Source organism: Neophocaena asiaeorientalis, unplaced genomic scaffold (genome assembly GCF_003031525.2).
Source record: "Neophocaena asiaeorientalis asiaeorientalis breed wild unplaced genomic scaffold, Neophocaena_asiaeorientalis_V1.1 scaffold280, whole genome shotgun sequence".
In the NCBI taxonomy this organism is placed as follows: domain Eukaryota; kingdom Metazoa; phylum Chordata; class Mammalia; order Artiodactyla; family Phocoenidae; genus Neophocaena; species Neophocaena asiaeorientalis.
In genome coordinates, this window is record NW_020185321.1 from 3,247,907 (window position 1) to 3,265,618 (window position 17,712).

Below are 17,712 nucleotides of genomic sequence, written 5' to 3' on the forward strand. Positions count from 1 at the left end.
CACCCTGGGTCACACAAGCTCCAGGTCTCTGCACCGCAGCCCTGGGTCCCTGCTCTGAGGCTGCCTCATCTGCCCAGATGAGACCTTTAGAAAAAGTAGAGTGCAGAGGTTTTTTTCTATTATCAAAGTAACATCGTAGAAAAATCAGAACAATTGTGAAAGGAGAAAGAAGGAAGAAAATCATTTCTACTTCTACCTGCCAGGGTTGACAACCCTTGCTCTTTTGTTATAATTCCATGCAGTCATTTTCTAGCATTGAGTCTGCCCCCGGACAAGAAGTGACTTTTTTTTTTTTAAGTGTTTTTTTTTTTAAATTAATTAATCTATTTTGGGCTGTGTTGGGTCTTCGTTGCTGCGCGCGGGCTTTCTCTAGTTGCGGTGAGTGGGGGCTACTCTTCGTTGCCATGCGCGGGCTTCTCATTGCGGTGGCATCTCTTGTTGTGGAGCACGGGCTCTAGGTGCACGGGCTTCAGTAGTTGTGGCTCGTCAGGCTCTAGAGCTCAGGCTCAGTCGTTGTGGCACACTGGCTTAATTGCTCCGTGGCATGTGGGATCTTCCGGGACCAGGGATCGAACCTGTGTCCCCGCTTTGGCAGGCGGATTCTAAACCACTGCACCACCAGGGGAGTCCCAAGAGGTGACATTTTGTTCTTTGGTATTTCATTGGCATTATGACAGGTGTTTCCCTCACGTGCTTCTATATTTTGTGTACCTACCCCTAACAGCTGCATCTTAATTAATCCTGGGCACATTCTATAATTTATGGACCGTTTCTCTGTTGTTGACGGTGAAGTGGGTTGGCCAGGAGGCCCCTACAAAGGCAGAAGACACAGATCATTCCGGGAGGCGGAGCCAGGAAGACCCTAAGCGAGGCCGCGAGGATGGGGCCGCCGGTTTCACACGCTTGGCCATTTTTCTGTGGCTAACCGTATTGGGCGTTGAGCGGAAGCAGCGAGATCTCCGGGCTCAGGAAGGGCGCGTGGGTCCCAAGGTGGGGGCGCGGGCGCGTGGCGCCACCGTTCGTGGCCAGGCCGGGCTCCGAGATGGCCTCCCAGCCCCCGGGCGCCCCCAGCTCCGCAAAAGCCCTGGACCAGGACGGGAAGACAGCGCTCCGGAGAAGTAACGTGCAGCTGTCCTCGCTCCACATCCGCGACGGTGCACATCGGACCCGCAAGCTGCCCTGGGTAGCCCTGGTCAGGGCCTGCGGCCGCTTCAAGCTCTTGCTCTTGGAGGCGCGGCGGGGCCGACTGCTGTCCTCGCTTAACCCCCTGGCCGTGGGCAATGACTTGCCACCGCCGAAGAAGCACTGGATGCCTGAGAAGGCAGCGTTCTGGGGCGACCAGGAACCCCTCTCCAAGGTCAGAACCGCCCCCAAGGGGAGGGGGTGTGGCTTGTTTCCAGCAGGTGCGGAGAGCTCAAGAGCCGGCAAGGGGGCCTGGGAGGGAGCCACCTGGCTTGCTAGGCCTGGGCCCAGCCCCCTGCCCCAGGCACACCTAATGGGCAGAGTGGCTGCCGGGGGCGGGGGCAGCTGGAGGAGAGGCTGGGTGGCCCAGGGAAACCATCCTGGAGGAGGGGAACGCTACCCAACCCAGACCCCGTGGGCTCCGGCTGAGCTTTCCAAATGTCCCCATGGTGACACTCCCAAGTGCATGCCCCGGGGTCAGTGAGGGAGCCCTGTCACCCATGAAACAGCACTAGAAGCAACAGAAAACTTAGAAGAAGAAGAATACAGAAATAAACCCCCAAAACACTACTTAGTATTCTAAATGATATTTGAGAGACAACGCATCGATGAAAAGAAGGCCGGTGGCTGGGAAGAAGAAATAATCTGTGAACAGAGAGAAGTCTTGGGGATGAAAAAGAGGATTTCCAAACGAAGATCCTCCATGGAGGCTTTCAAATCAGAGCAGAGAACTGGAACAGAAAATTAGAAAACAAGCTCATGGGATTCTCTGAGAACTCAGAGAAAAAATATAAAGGAACAATAATTATGAGAGAAAAGAGAAGAGGAAGGCAGGGGAGATGCAGAAGAGCCAGTAAATGTTTGAGGAATTGGGGTGGGGGGAGGGGGCAGGAGGAGGAAAGAAATGCAGAAGGGAACAGTGAAACGTCCCTGGGCCGAAGAAAGACTGGAGCGCTCATGTGGAAAGACATAGTCAAGGCTTCCCTGGTGGCGCAGTGGTTGAGAGTCTGCCTGCCGATGCAGGGGACGCGGGTTCGTGCCCCGGTCCGGGAAGATCCCACATGCCGCGGAACGGCTGGGCGCGTGAGCCATGGCCGCTGAGCCTGCGCGTCTGGAGCCTGTGCTCCGCAACGGGAGAGGCCACAGCGCGTACCGCAAAAAAAAAAAAAAAAAAAAAAAAAGACAAGACATAGTCAAGTTCACTGCAAGATTGGAGGGAAATAAAACCTACAAGTGGTGAATGCCTGCACTGCAAGGATAGGAGCAAGGCTGTCCCTTTTCCAATGCAGATGGAAAAGCCTGCGATCAGACTGAGATGGAGGCTTCTCCAGCTGCCAGAGGACCTCAGAGCTGAGTCCACAACTGGGCCTGTCGAATGGCTGACTGTCTCGGCCAGGCCACCACAGGGGTGCATTGGGGTCTCCATGCGGAAGTCTGTTTAAAGAGAAAGCAGTGTGTGCCAGTGCTTTCCTTGCTTTTATTTGTGACAGTTATTCTGATTTTTAAGTAAAATTAGAGGAGAGCATAGGAGTTGTATTTTAGTTCTGTTCTCCATAGAATACCCCCAAGATCCAAATTCAATAGATAAAAAAGGTTTGTGGGCGTTTTTTGTTTTTGTGTTTTACAATTAAGTGTTTCCCCACGGACATAGTGTGTTCTCTATGTGGTTGCCAAGGGGGAGGGAGGGTGGGGGAGGGATGGATTTGGGATTAAAAAAACAAATGTTACTAGTTTCTTCTGCATCCTTACAGAGATTTTATGCACATACCAGCACATACATGTATATTCTGACCCCTCCGTTTTTTTTACATAAATGGAAGCATACCTTAGACCTCTTCTGCACCTAGTTTTTAAACTTTTTTAAAATTTATTTTAGAGATCTTTCCATATTTAAAAAATATATATATTTATTTTGGCTGCACGGGGTTTTAGTTGCGGCATGCAGGATCTTAGTTGTGGTAGGCATGTGGGATCTAGTTCCCCCGACCAGGGATTGAACTTGAACCCAGGCCCCCTACGTTGGGAGCGCGGAGTCTTACCCACTGGACCAGCAGGGAAGTCTCGAGGTCTCTCCATATTAGTAATGAAACAGCTTCCTTGTTCTTTTTTTGTGGCGAGTATTCCATTGGCTGGCTGCCCCCTGATGGATTTAACCAGTCTTGGGTGCATGCACATTCAGGTGGCTTAAGATTTTTTTTGGCCTGGGGTTTTTATGATCCATTAGGTTAACAGAAGTTGAGAAGTTATATAAAGCTCTGGGATAAAAGTATTCTTTTCTGTGGTGGACTGGCCGAGACAGCCATTCGACAGGCCCAGTATATAGAGAAAAGTATACCTAAAGTATTCTCTGCCTGGCCAAACTGTTGGTCCCTGACAAAGCCAACAAAAGGACATTTTCTTCAGAGCTGCAGAAACTCAGAAAGGATGCCTCTCTTTGAGGAAAAAGTTACTCAAGGGAATACTGTGGCAAACAACAAAAAAGTCAGAATTAAGAACTGGAGTAAGAAAAAGCAGTTTAGAATAAACAGAGGGGAGCAGTGACTGAAAACGGTACACCTTGGAAGTGTTTATACGGCAAGGTTAATGCAGTTGTTTAGCTCAGTGAAAATGTTAACAAATTATCTTTTGAAGTGAAGGTGCACAATGCAAGAATAATAATGTTCCAGATGATTTCATCCAACAACCTGAGATGGTTTGCTAAAGAACATTCTCCATGATAATTCTTCATTCTTGGCCTTTAAACAAGGCACATTCACACATGGATGTGTCACAAATTTTAAAAATAATTGGCTCAAAACCTCTCCTTGGCTCCCTGGCACATTTAAGAGGAAGTCAGGAGATCTGACCATGACCTTCCAAGCCATTTCGGCTCTACCTCATCTCTGTCCTCTTCCATCTGACTTGCTGACGTTCAAGCCCGTCTGTCCGGCCTCCGGTGTCCTCGTTTTGTCCCCCTCCCCCAGAGGGGGCGGATGTCTCTCCCTGCCCTCGGTCTGAAGCAGCGCTCACCTGGCTCTGGCCCTAACCTGGCATCGCGTGCCGCCTGTGCAGTGGCTGCCCCATCTCCCACCCTGGCCTCTGGGAGCAGGAGCCCGCCAAGCGCACTCCTGGTCTGGGGTCTTTGCTCCCCGGTTCCTGCTGCACCGCGGCACCGCGATCAAGGCCCGGCCAGGGAGGCGCAGGCAGATTTGTAGAACATATTTGTGGGACGCTACATATACCTAAAAAAGAGCTCACATTTTTTGCTTTTACAAACATCGGACTGTCTTCTGAATATGCTAGTTTTGTTAGGGCCTCGGACAATGTACCTAGAGTACAAGAGTGTGGAACTTCTCTGCGTGGCTCCTGGGGCTCCCTCTCCATAATGCACTCCAAAAGTACTCTGCCCAGAAAGGTCCGGAAGGGGGTGGAGGGATTTCCCCGCTCTTGATGTTTTCCCATACCAAAGTTCTGTTTTTGTGATGAGAGAAAGAACGAAGCCCCGAGAGCTTTGCCTCGAGGCAGAGACAGCTGCAGAGCAGGGAACTGAGGGTCGGCTGTCTCGACCCCAAGGCGCAGGCTTTGGTGGTGGAGCCTGAAGCAGACCACTGACCGGGTCTCGTCCTGGGCCCCGCCAAAAAGCCCCCTGGCGGTCCAGCCCCGACCTGGCGCCTCGCATCTCGTCTGCTTGGCGGCCCAGTTCCTGTCCCACCGCTCCCAGCTACCCAGAGCCGAAGGGCCGTCTCACTCCCGCCTTCCCACAGCCCCGTTTCCCCACAACCCTGAAACCTCTCCCCTACCCTAGACCCCCGCCTCCCCTCATCCCTGCACCTCGGACTTTACTCGCCTCACCCCAACCTTGTCCCCCCATACGGGCGGCAGAGCCTCAGATCCCTCCTCCCAGCACTGTCAACTTAAAGAAAAATGCACAGTGTAAAGTTACCAGTTCACTTTTATTCCTGGACCTTACTGCAGAATGTAGCATGAGAGACAACCTCTCGGATAGCTCTGAGGGACGGCTCCAGAGAGGTAAGGGAGGAGCCAGGGTATATGAACATTTTGCTGGGAAATTACTGCTGATCACAAAGAACAGCCGTCTCAGGTTAATGATTTTAGTGCTTTTCTGTGTATGGGAAGAAGATGGAAAAACTGGCATCATTTAAATGTTCCTTAAGTACGCGTCTTAACCATGTAGGGGCTGGTGTATCCAAAGCACAGAATGCTTCCTGTTTTTCTCTGTCTTGAATTCCCCTCAGGTGCACTGTCTGTGGGCCACTGCAGTGGCTAATGGCTTGGTCTTTGTAGAACTGGAAGAGCAGGCAACATTTTTTTTTCTTTGTGGTACCCCTACTTCCTGGACACCTCCCTACCCCCTGTGCTGATATTAGTAATTTGTGTTCTCTCTCTTTTTTTCTTAGCCTGGCTAGAGGCTTTTCAATTTTATTGATCTTTTTAAAGAATCAGCTTTTGTATTAATTGATTTTCTCTATTGATTTCCTGTTTCCAATTTCACTGAATTATGCTGCAATTCCTAGTATTTTTTTTCTCCTACTTCCTTTGGATTTAATTTGCTCTTCTTTTTCTGTTTTCTTAAGGTGGAAGTTTATATGACTGATTTTAGATTTTCCTTCTTTTTTCATGTATGCATTCAATGCTATAAATTTCTCTTTACGCACTACTTTCACTGCATCCCACAAAGTTTGGTAAGTTGTATTTTCATTTTTGTCTAGTTCAAAATATGTTAAAACTTTTAAAATTTTATTTATTTATTTTTGGCTGCATTGGATCTTCCTTGTGGTGCATGGGCTTCTCTCATTGCCGTGGCTTCTCTTGTTGCAGAGCCAGGCTCTAGGTGCTCGAGCTTCAGTAGTTGCAGAGCGCAGGCTCAGTAGTTGTGGCACATGGGCTTAGTTGCTCCACTGCATGTGGGATCTTCCGGGACCAGGGCTTGAACCTGTGCCCCCTTCATTGGCAGGCGGATTCTTAACAACTGGTGCCACCAGGGAAGTCCCAAAATACGTTAAAACTTCTCTTGAGATTTTTTCTTTGGCCCATGTGTCATTTAGAAGTGTTAGTCTCCATGTATTTTGGTATATCCCAACCATCTTTCTGTTATTGAGTTCTCGTTTAATTCCATTGTATTCTGAGAGCAGGCATTGTATGATTTCTGTTCTTTAGAATTTGTTAAGGTGTGTTTTATGGCCTAGAACGTGTTCTATATTGGTGAATATTCCATATGAGTTTGAGGAGAACATGTATTCTGCTGTTGCTGGATGAAGCAGTCCATAAATGTCTGTTATATCCCGTTGATCGATATTGTTGAATTCCTCTGTATTCTTACTAATTTTATGCCCGTTGGATCTGTCATTTCTCATAGAGAGGTGCTGAAATCTCCAACTATGATAGTGGACTCGTCAATTTCTCTTTGCAAGTTTAGTAGTTTTTGCCTCACATAGTTTGATGCTCTGGTGTTCTGCACATGCGCATTAAGGATTACCATATCTTCTTGGAGAACTGACCTTTTTATCATTATGTAATGTCCCTCTAGCCCTGATAAATTTTCTTGCTGTGAAGTCTGCTCTGTCTGAAATTTTTGATAGTGTTAGTATGGTATATTTTTCTTCATCCATTTACTTTTAATCTATATGTGTCTTTATATCTAAAGTGGGTTTCCTGTAGACAACATATTGTTGGGTCTTGTTTTTTGATCCACTCTGACAGTCTCTGTCTATTAATTGGTGCATTTAGACCATACAAAGCAATTGTTGATATAGTTAGATTAATAACTACCATATTTGTCACTGTTTTTTATTTGTTGCCCTTGTTTTTTGATTTTTTTTTTTTTTTTTTTTGGCCGTGCCACGCGGCTTGCATGATCTTAGTTCCCTGACCAGGGATTGAACCCATGCCCCCTGCATTGGAAGCACAGAGTCTTAACTGCTGGACCTCCAGGGAAGTCCCTGCCCTTTGCAGTTTTAATTGAGTATTTTATGTGATTTCATTTTCTCTCCTTTCTTAGCATATCAGATGTACTTCTCTTTTACTTTTTAAAGTGGTTGCCCAAGAGTTTGCATTTATACTTTACATTTATAGTTAATTCAAGTCTACTTTCAATAGCCCTATACCACTTAATGGGTAGTGTGGGTACCTTAAAGTAACAAAATATTTCTAATTCCTCCCTCTTGATCCTTTCATTGCTGTCATTTATTTCATATATACATATATATGTAGTTGCTATTATTATTTTGAACAAACTATTATCTGTTAGATCAATTAAGAATAAGAACAATTAAAGTATTTCTTTTACCTTCACTTTTCTCTTTTTTTGATGCTCTTCCTTTCTTTATGAAGATCTGAGTTTCTGACCTATGTCATTTTCCTTCTCTCTAAAGAACTGTTAACGTTTCTCTCAAGGCAGATCTACTGGGAACAAGTTTCCTCCGTTTTTGTTTGTCTGAGGAAGTCTTTATTTCTCCTTTACTTTTGAAGGATAATTTTGCAGGATACAAATTTCTAGGTTGGTGATTTTTTTCTCTCAATACTTAAAATATTTCAGTCTATTCTTTTAAAAAGTATATATATATTTATTTATTTTTGGCTGTGTTGGGTCTCCGTTGCTGCGTGCAGTGAGCAGGGGCTACTCTTCGTTGCGGTGCGCAGGCTTCTCATTGCAGTGGCTTCTCCTGTTGCGGAGCACGGGACTTAGGTGCGCAGGCTTCAATAGTTGTGGCATGCGGGCTCAGCCGTTGTGGTGCACAGGCTCAGCCGTTGTGGCGCACGGGCCTAGTTGCTCTGCGGCATGTGGGATTCTCCCAGACCAGGGCTCGAACCTGTGTCCCCTGCATTTGCAGGCAGACTCTCAACCACTGTGCCACCAGGGAAGTCCCCAGTCTCTTCTTACTTGCATGGTTTCTGAGGAGAAGCTGGATGTCAGGCTTATCCTTGCTCCTCTATAGGTAAGGTGTTTTTTCCTCTGGCTTCTTTCAGGATTTTTTATCTTTGATTTTTTGTAGCTTTAAAATGATATGTGTAGGTGTAGTTATTATTATTATTTTTTTTTCATTTATCCTGTTTGGTGTTCTCGGAGCTTCCTTGATCTGTGGTTTAGTGTTTGAAATTAATTTGGGGTAAATTCTCAATCATTATTGCTTCAAATATTTTTTTCTGTTCCTCTCTCTCTTCTTCTGGTATTCTTGTCATGCATATGTTACACCTTCTGTAGTTGTTCCACGGTTGTTGGATATTCTGTTCTGTTTCTTTTTTTCCCCAGTCTTTTTTCTTTCCAGTTTTGGAGGCTTCTATTGAGATATCCTCAAGCTCAGAGATTCTTTCCTCAGCCATGTTTAGTCTAATAATAAGCCCGTCCAAGATGTTCTTCATTTCTGTTATGGTGTTTCTGATCTGTAACATTTCTTTTTGGTTCTTTCTTAGAATTTTCATCTCTCTGCTAACATTGCCCACGTGTTCTCGCATAACTGTCTACTTTACTCATTAGAGCCCTTAACATATAATCACAGTTGTTTTAAATTCCTGGTCTGATGCTTCCAACATCTGTACCATATGAGTCTGGTCTTGATGTCATATTTGTGCTGACCCTTCAAACTGTGTTATCTGCCTCTTAGTATTTCTCGTAATTTTTTGTTTTTTGATGGGCAGACATGATGTACTAGGTAAAAGGAACTGCTATAAATAAGCTTTTAATAATGTGGTCGCAAGGTGTGGGGTGTGGAGAAGCGTTCTACAGTCCTATGATTAGGTCTTTTAGTGAGCCTGTGCCTCTGTATTGTGAACTTCACATGTACTGTTTAGTCTGCAACCCTCACCCCTCGCTTTCATGCGGAATAGGATGGCTAGAGGGGGCTGGGGCTGGGTGTTTCCCTTTCCCCAGGACAGTTAGTCTCCGAGAAAATCCAAGCAGGTTCGGCTCTGGTTAGTTTCTCCTGAGGGCGGAGCTTAAGAAGGACAGGATGCTGTGGCATATTTCAGGATGGTTCCTTTTCCCTTTCCCTGCTGGAAGCACGAGGGGACTTCTCTCCAGCTCTCACTGTGAGGATTAGGACTGTTCCTGGAGGTAACACTCACAGAAGTGTGGGGAACCCAGTACCGCAGCTCTCAGAGTTGTCCACGCTGAGCCTTCAGCCGTTTGTCAATGACAGTTCAGGTTTCCCTATCCTGCCGTTGGTGCCCGTGGAGGTTGCTGCTCCTGGATTTCTGCTCTGGTAACTTGGAATTCTTTGTATTTGCCTGTCTATCTCTCCAATTTGGCGGGCAGCCATTCGCCTTGTGACCTCACTTCTCTTATGGATCTAAGAACGGTTGTTGATTTTTCAGTTTGTTCTGCTTTTTCCTTGTTGTGACGATGGAGCGGTGACTTCCAAGCTTCTCACATGCCATATCGGAAGAAGTCCTTCATTTCTTTTTTATTGGCTAGTAATATTCTATTGTGTGGATATGCCTCATTTGATTTATTCATTCGCCAGTGGATGGTCATGTTTGGATTGTTTCCAGTTCATCTTTTCAATTTTTAAAAACTTGAAGTGTGGTTGATTTACAATGTTGTATTAGTTTCTGGAGTAGAGCAAAGTGATTCAGTATGTATATATATTCTGAATATATGTTGTATATATTCTTTTCCATTAGAGTTTATTACAAGATGTTGAATATGGTCCCCTGTGCTATACCATAGGTCCTTGCTGTTTATTTTATATATAGTAGTGTGTATCTGCTAATCCCAAACTCCTAATTTATCCCTCCCCTCCTTTTCATCTTTGGTAACCAGAAATTTGTTTTCTATGTCTGTGAGTCTGTTTCTGTTTTGTAAATAAGTTCATTTGTATCTTTTTTTTTTTACATTCCACATATAAGTGATATCATATAGTATTTGTCTTTCTCTGTCTGACTTACTTCACTTAGTATGATAATCTCTAGCTTCATCCATGTTGCTGGAAATGGCATTATTTCATTCTTTTTAATGGCTGAGTAATATTCCACTGTATATATGTACCACATCTTCTTTATTCATTCATCTGTCACTGGACACTTAGGTTGATATCATGCCTTGGCTATTGTAAATAATGCTGCTATGAACACTGTGGTGCATGTATCTGTTCGAGTTAGAGTTTTCATCTTTTCTGGATATATGCCCAGGAGTGGGATGGCCGGATCATATGGCAACTCTAATTTTAGTTTTTTGAGGAACATCCATACTGTTCTCCATAGTGGCTGCTCCAATTTACGTTCCCACCAACACTGGAGGAGTGTTCGCTTTTCTCCACGCACTCTCCAGCACTTATTATTTGTAGATTGTTTGATGATGGCCATTCTGACTGGTATGAAGTGATACCTCATTGTAGTTTTGATTTGCATTTCTCTAATAGTTAGCGATGTTGAGCATCTTTTCATGTGCCTGTTGGCCATCTGTATGTCTTCTTTGGAGAAATGTCTGTTTAGGTCTTCTGCCCCTTTTCTTTCTTTTTTTTTTTTTTGTGGTATGCGGGCCTCTCACTGATGTGGCCTCTCCCGCTGTGGAGCACAGCCTACAGACGCGCAGGCCCAGCGGCCATGGCTCACAGGCCCAGCCGCTCCGCGGCATGTGGGATCTTCCCAGACCAGGGCACGAACCCGTGTCCCCTGCATCAGCAGGCGGACTCTCAACCACTGCGCCACCAGGGAAGCCCCTGCCCCTTTTCTTGATTGGGCTGTTTGTTTTTGTTGTTGAGTCGTGTGAGCTGTTTGTATATTTTGGAAATTAAGCTCTTGTCAGTTACAGCTTCGTTTGCAAATATTTTCTCCTACTCCATAGGTTGTCTTTTCATTTTGTTTATGGTTTTCTTTGCTGCATAAAAGCTTATAAGTTTGATTAGGTCCTATTTGGTTATTTTTGCTTTTACTTCTTTTGCCTTGGGAGTCTGACCTAAGAAAACATTGCTATGATTTACATCAGAGAATGTTTTGCCTATGTTCTCTTCTATGAGTTTTATGCTGTCATGTCTTATATTTAAGTCTTTAAGCCATTTTGAGTTTATTTTTTGTGTATGGTGTGAGGGAGTGGTCTAACTTCATTGTTTTGCATGTAGCTGTCCAGCTTCCCCACGCTACTTGCTGAAGAGAATGTGTTTTCTCCATTGTATATTCTTGCCTCCTTTGTTGAAGATTAATTGACCATAGGTGTGTGGTGTTTCCAATTTTTGATTATTATGAATAATATTTCTATGAATACCCATGTTCAAGTTTTTACGTGGACGTTTGGTTTCATTTTTCTTAGGTAAAAACCTAGGAGTAAAGTTGCTGAATCATAAGTTAACACATATATTTAAATTTTGAGGAATTGCTGAACTATTTTCCAAAGTGGCTGCACGATTTTACATTCACACCAGCCCTATATGAGAGTTCCGATTTCTCTTCTTATTGTCTGATTTTTTTGTTTTTGTTTTTGTTTTGTTTTGTTTTGTTTTTGCGGTATGCGGGCCTCTCACTGTTGTGGCCTCTCCCGTTGCGGAGCACAGGCTCTGGATGCGCAGGCTCAGCAGCTCACGGGCCCAGCCACTCCGCGGCATGTGGGATCTTCCCGGACCGGGGCACGAAACCATGTCCCCTGCATCGGCAGGCGGACTCTCAACCACTGTGCCACCAGGGAAGCCCTATTGTCTGACTTTTTGATTACAGACATTCAACTAGGTATGAAGTGGTAGCTCAATATGTTTCTCGTTTGTTTGGTTTGTTCTGTTTTTTATATTTAGGTGCTATAATCGAATGTCTTTTTTCCCCCAGTTTTATCGAGGTATAATTGACACACGGCACTGCATAAGCTTAAGGTGTACAACATAATGTTTTGACTTACATACATCACGAAATGATTACCATAATAGGTTTAGTGAACATCCATCATCTCATATAAATACAACATGAAAGAAATAGATAATTTTTTTTTCCTTGTGATGAGAACTTTTAGGATTTACTCTCTTTACACAATATGGTTTTGATTTACATTTCCCTAATGGCTTAAGATGTTGAGCACATTTCCAGGTGCTTATAGATGATTTACATATCTTTTTTGGAGAAATGCCTATTCAAATCATTTGCCTATTTTACAATTGGATTGTTTGTTTCTTTATTGTTGAGTTTTAAGTGTGTTTTATGTATTCTAGATACAAGTCCCTTACCTGGTATATGATTTTCAAAAATGTTCTTCCATCGTATGGGTTGTTTTTCACTTTCTTGATGGTGTCTTTTGAAGCACAAAAGTTTTTTATTTTGATAATGTCCAGTTTATCATTGTTGTTGCTGCTTGTGCTTTTGTTGTCATATCTAAGAAACCACTGACTAATGCAAATTCACAAAGGTTTACACCCATGTTTTCTTCTAAGAGGCTTGTAATTTTAGCTCTCACATTTAGGTCTTTGATCCATTTTGAGTTAATTTTTGTATATGGTACGAGGTAAGGGTCCAACTTCATTCTTTTTCATGTGGGTATTCACTTGTCCCAGCACAGTTTGTTGAAAAGATTTTTCTTTCCCTTTCTAATTATCTTGGCACACTTGTTGAAAATCAGGTGACCAAAAGTATGAGTGCTTATTTCTGGATTCTTAGTTCTATTTCATCCATCTATATGTCTCTCCTTATGCTAGTACTACACTGTCTTGATTACTGTCTCTTTGTATGTTTTGAAAATTGTTTTGAAGTTGGAAATTGTGAGACCTCTACCTTTGTTCCTTTACAAGATTTTTTTTTGGCTATTCTGCTTCCCTTGAGTTTCTGTATAAATTTTAGGATTGAGGTAAGAGGTAGATGGGCCCCTGGGCTGAACAGCTGGTTTTTGTCAAGTGGATTACAATCGAAGCTTTGTTTTCCCTGGACACTCCAAGGACGAGGTTAATGGCAGGAGCTGAGCTCTGCTGGAGTAAAGAGATAAGATGACCACTCCTGAGGTCAAGGAAAACTCCCTGACTGCACAGGTGCAGAAAGACTCCTTGGGGTTCAAAAAGGAGGGCCCACCATCCCATAACAGGTGACGCCAAGCCTCCACAACCCTCTGCGCTGGAATCTATCTTGACAAAACGATGTGCATGCATGTTGGGGAGTGTCCTAGAACAAGTCAGATGTGGGAAAAGAACTAAGAAAGCTGGCCAAAGGTAAACAAAGATGTGGAAGAACTGCCCCTATATAAATGATTTAACCGCCTCTTTACTGCACTCCTCCTCATTAGGGGAGACGCCCACAGTCTTTCTCTCCAGTTGTGTATTTCTGCCTTGCTTCTGTCTTAAATAAACAAACTGTTTCTCTGTGTGCTCTCCCACTTGTTGTGCTGTGTCTCTAATAATAAACTTTGGACCTGTTTTTACAATTTTTGCCCCTTTGAGAAATTCATTTTTCAAATGGGGCAAGGGCCAGGGGAACTTTGCTTCTAGCCTCTAGCCCCTGGTGGTCTAGCGACTAGGATTCCTGATTTTCATCCAAGCTGCCCAGGTTCAATTCCTGGGCAGGGAACTAAGATCTCTCTTCAGGACCGCTCACTGCTGTCTCTCTGATACCAGGATCAGCTTGTCAGTTTTAGAAAAGAAGTCTGCTGGGATTTTGATGGGATGGTGTTGGATCTGTAGATCACTTTGGAGGGTATTCTCATCAGAATAGTAAGTCTGCTAATCCATGAACGTGGGTTGCTTTTGCATTTATTTAAGTCTTTTAAAATTTATTTTAACAATGTTTTGTAATTTTCAGAGTATAAGTATTACACTTTTTTGGTTAAATTTATTCCTATTTTGGTGCTTTTGTAAATGCAATTTTCTTCTTAATTTCTTTTCTGGATTGTTCATTGCAAGTGTATAGGAATACTATTGATTTTTAAACTATTGATCTGGTATTCTGCAACCTTCTGAACTCATTCAGTCTATCCTTTTTTCAGATCCCATTTAAAATTATGAGGGGACACCAGCACATTGTGAGTTCCTGTCACTTCTGTGTGGATGACACAAAGGTCCTCAGTGGCTCCTATGACTGCACCGTGAAGCTGTGGGTAGGTGGCCCAGTGTTAGGTGGAAACAAAACGTCCCATAGGCTTGTGTCTCCTCTTGTGGAGAGTTCCCCGGTACTGAGTTCCCAGACATTCAAGGATCCCAAAGATTTGGAGAGACCTTTCTGAGCAAAGTGCAAGAAGAAGCAGCAAAGTGAGGGCTCACCCTAGTTTCAAGTCACCAGAGAGAGATGAAGTTAGTGTGTCTGCTGTCAGCCTGTTAATTTAGAAACAGTGGGAGCAGGGATGGAGACCACTGGACCAGGAGCTCACCACCTTTTGTTAGAGGCTGTGCCTGAGACCTCCTGGGGGTCTCTGAGCTGTGTTATCTCTCTGGGCCTCCTTCTCATTTGGAATATTCAGTTCCATCCACAGAGATGGTATTACGGCTAGGCCTAGGGGATCACAAGAGGACAGAAAAGTGGCCAGACCTGGGACCTGTCCATGAAGGGTGATTGGGAGAGGTAGGCCTGAGCACAGGTCAGTGCCACAGGGCGCAGGAAGCAGGGGCAGAGGAACAGGGATGTGATGGTCAGATGAGGTTACAGAGAGGTGGCCACCAAGAACTCTTCCAAAGTCTTCTGGGCATAGCCAGCAGACTCTAGTGGGCCTGCTTGGGGTCACTGCTGGTCAATCGGGAGTGGGTGAGGAAGGAGCGGGGCTGGGAGATGGCAATGGCCATCAGGGGCCAGGCCACAGATGACTGTGTGGCTGGGGCAGGGCCCACTGGGGAGGACAGTCAGTTCTGAGTTTTGCTGTCTCATCTGGCTTCAGGGGCAGGAGGGGGACAGGGCGGAGTGAGTCAAGGCTGGTTCCTGGGTTCTGGTTTGGGTAACTAGGTGGAGGATAGCTCCTTACCCTCCAGATCACCTTGGAGGAGCATCTTCTGGGTCATCTTCTGGGTCTTGGCGGGTACCAAGCCAGGCAGACTGGGCAGGAGGGTTTGGGGCTATCCAAGCGGTTCAGGCCCCGCATTAGTGACCTACCAGCTGTTTGACCCTGGGTGGTTACATGACCTCCCAGGCTTCCCTAAACCTCCCCAGGCCTCACAGGATCAGCTGTGTGCTGGGGCCACCCCAGGGCCTGCCTGGCCCATACCAGGTCCCGACAGATATCCACTCTCTCCTCTTCTGTGGCCCTTAGCCACCCCCCCATCCCCCCACCCAGCCCCATGATCTTCTTGTTGGGAAAACCACTGCTTCCTCTGGGAACCCTAAGCCCTTTCCCAACCCTCTGGGATGACTGAGAAGGCCTGGGGGTGAGGGGGTCTCTGCTGGTTGTCACCCAGGGGGAGGGGGGAATGGTGACTTTCCAAGTGTGCATTTTGCTTTGTCATCTTCAGATGCTTCTCATGTTCTTCTCACCTTTTGAGTCAGTGGAAGGACTCTCAGGGGTTTCTGTCTGTTTTGGCCGGAGGGCTTCTGTCTCTATAAGGGGATATCTGCCTGTTTTCTTTTTTTGTCCCAAGATTAGGGACCATCCATCAAGATGTCCTTGGCTCCCACAGCAGCTTCACTGCCCTGGCTCCCTACCTACTCCGTGCCCCATCCAGGACCCCGTCACTTCAGCCTGCCCAAGCGTCCTCAATACCTGACTTTGCTCACAGCCCCACCCCCTGCCACCACCTTCTACAGCTGCCCCCTCCGTCCCTCTGCCCTCCTTCACACCTCCACCCCTAGTTGCAGAATCACTAGTTCTCTGGTCTCCCTGCCTTGGCTGCCCCTCCAATGATCCTCTTTCCCCCTCCTGGCTCTCTTTTCCCCATCTTTTTCTCTGCTCCTGGCTCCTCCCGTGGCTCTCCTTGCCCCAGCGGCAGCTCGTGGCGTGAGCCCTCCCTCAGGAGATGACTAAGCCATTACCCTGCGCATCACCTTCTCTGTCACAGTATCTTGGGCAAGTGTCTCCTCGCCTCTCCCTTCTCTCCTCCACTCTCATCATCTCCCATCTCCAGTCCTTCCTCTCAACCCACCCAAAGCCAAACTTCTGATTTAATCTTTTAAAAAGGTCCCTTTCCCCTACCTGTAGATCACTGTGAATAGTTTAGAAAGACCATAAATGTATGAAGAAGCTGAGAAAAACGTGTTCTTAGTCCTGTGCCCAGTCTCTCTCTAATATGGTACATCTCTTTCCAATCATTGTAAAAAAAAAAAATCACTGGTAGTTTTTCTCATACAATGAAGGTAATATGGTTTTATCACCAAAATACATAAAGACACAAAGAAGAAAATAAAACATCATTCCATGAACCCTGAGTTAACTACCATGAAAATGTTGGAGTGTAGCTTTTCTTTTTCCTGTTCGCACATGTATACACACATTTATGAAATTGAAACCATACAGAAAAACTGTTTTTATAATCACAGTAAACTTGGGCTACAAATATTGTCACATCTCCTTTATGTTTCTAACCACTTATTAGAACCCCTTCCTCCCCATTCATTCAAAGTCCAACCAACATCCCCCCTTAAATTATCTGAGTCCACAGAAAGAATTCCTGGTTCCAAATGCCCGGTGAAGGGGGAACTGTCTTTATTTGTCTTCTCACACCCCTAGCCAATGGCCCATTTATTTCAAGAAACATTCAATACAAAACAGAGACATTTCCACTGTCTTTGGAATTCACTAACAACATCTGGCTTGTATTGCCGTATATTGAATATCTCCTGCCAGATCATTCATGACTGTGCACATTTTCCAAGAGAGTTATCTGTCCGTGGTTGCTATTCCTCCTCTTGGCCATATGGCAGCACTATTGAACGCTGAACCTGCACAGTCCATTCTAGTTCTGCCCTTAACTGGCCCGGGGCCCTGCACAGACCACCGTGGGCCTCAGCCCCAGGCCCCACGACGATCATTTTCTTAGTTCCCGGACAATGTTTGTCCTAGAGCAACACACCAGCCAGGGAGGCTGGATCACAGGCTGTCAGAGCCAGCCCTTTCTTCCCAAGCCACGAGGCCTCCAGCCTGAATGTGTCCTGCTCCCATGAGTTCTTCTCTGGGATCTCTTCCTGTCGGTGGGCTTTGATTAAGGCCTGCTGGGTTCACCCAAACACAACTCCACTGTTTCAAGTTTCACGGAGCAGGGGTTGGGGGACTGGGTCTGTGCAGAAAAGAGTTCACACGGTAGGCCTGAGACTGCTGTCCTTGGAAAGGCCCACTGGCAAGGCTGGCCTTGGCTGGCGTCTGGGAACTTGACTGGTAAACAGTGTTCTATAGTCATATGAATCTTTCCCTAAGTGATAAAGGGGCCTCACAGACGGTTTGTGCAAACCACGTGGTTGATGCTATACACCGGCTCTCCTTCTGGGAGTCTGTGTCACCCGACCCCGATAAAAACCTGGGCCCCGAGGTTTAGGTGCGTCTCCCTGGTAGACGGCACCTCACACATGTTGTTACAACTGGTTGCTGCAGGAATTAAGCATGTCCCGTGTGACCCACAGAGAGAGACTCTTGCAAGCAGTGCCTGGTTTCCTCTGGACCTCACCCCGTGTACCCTTCCCTTTGCTGATTTTGCTTTGCGTCCTTTGGCTGTAATAAATCTT

At 45.6% G+C, this 17,712-nt stretch overlaps 1 protein-coding gene across 1 annotated transcript in view; it reads left to right on the plus strand.

Annotated features, from left to right (window-relative positions):
- The first annotated feature begins 563 nt into the window (after nucleotides 1-563).
- The window catches only part of WDR88 (WD repeat domain 88), a 36,686-nt gene continuing 19,537 nt past the window's right edge, over nucleotides 564-17,712 (plus strand). Inside the window, exons 1-2 of the mRNA XM_024734077.1 lie at nucleotides 564-1,357; nucleotides 14,063-14,173. Of these exons, the coding sequence (XP_024589845.1) occupies nucleotides 1,043-1,357; nucleotides 14,063-14,173 (426 nt within the window). The 5' untranslated portion in view covers nucleotides 564-1,042. The remainder of the gene's footprint in view (nucleotides 1,358-14,062; nucleotides 14,174-17,712) is intronic.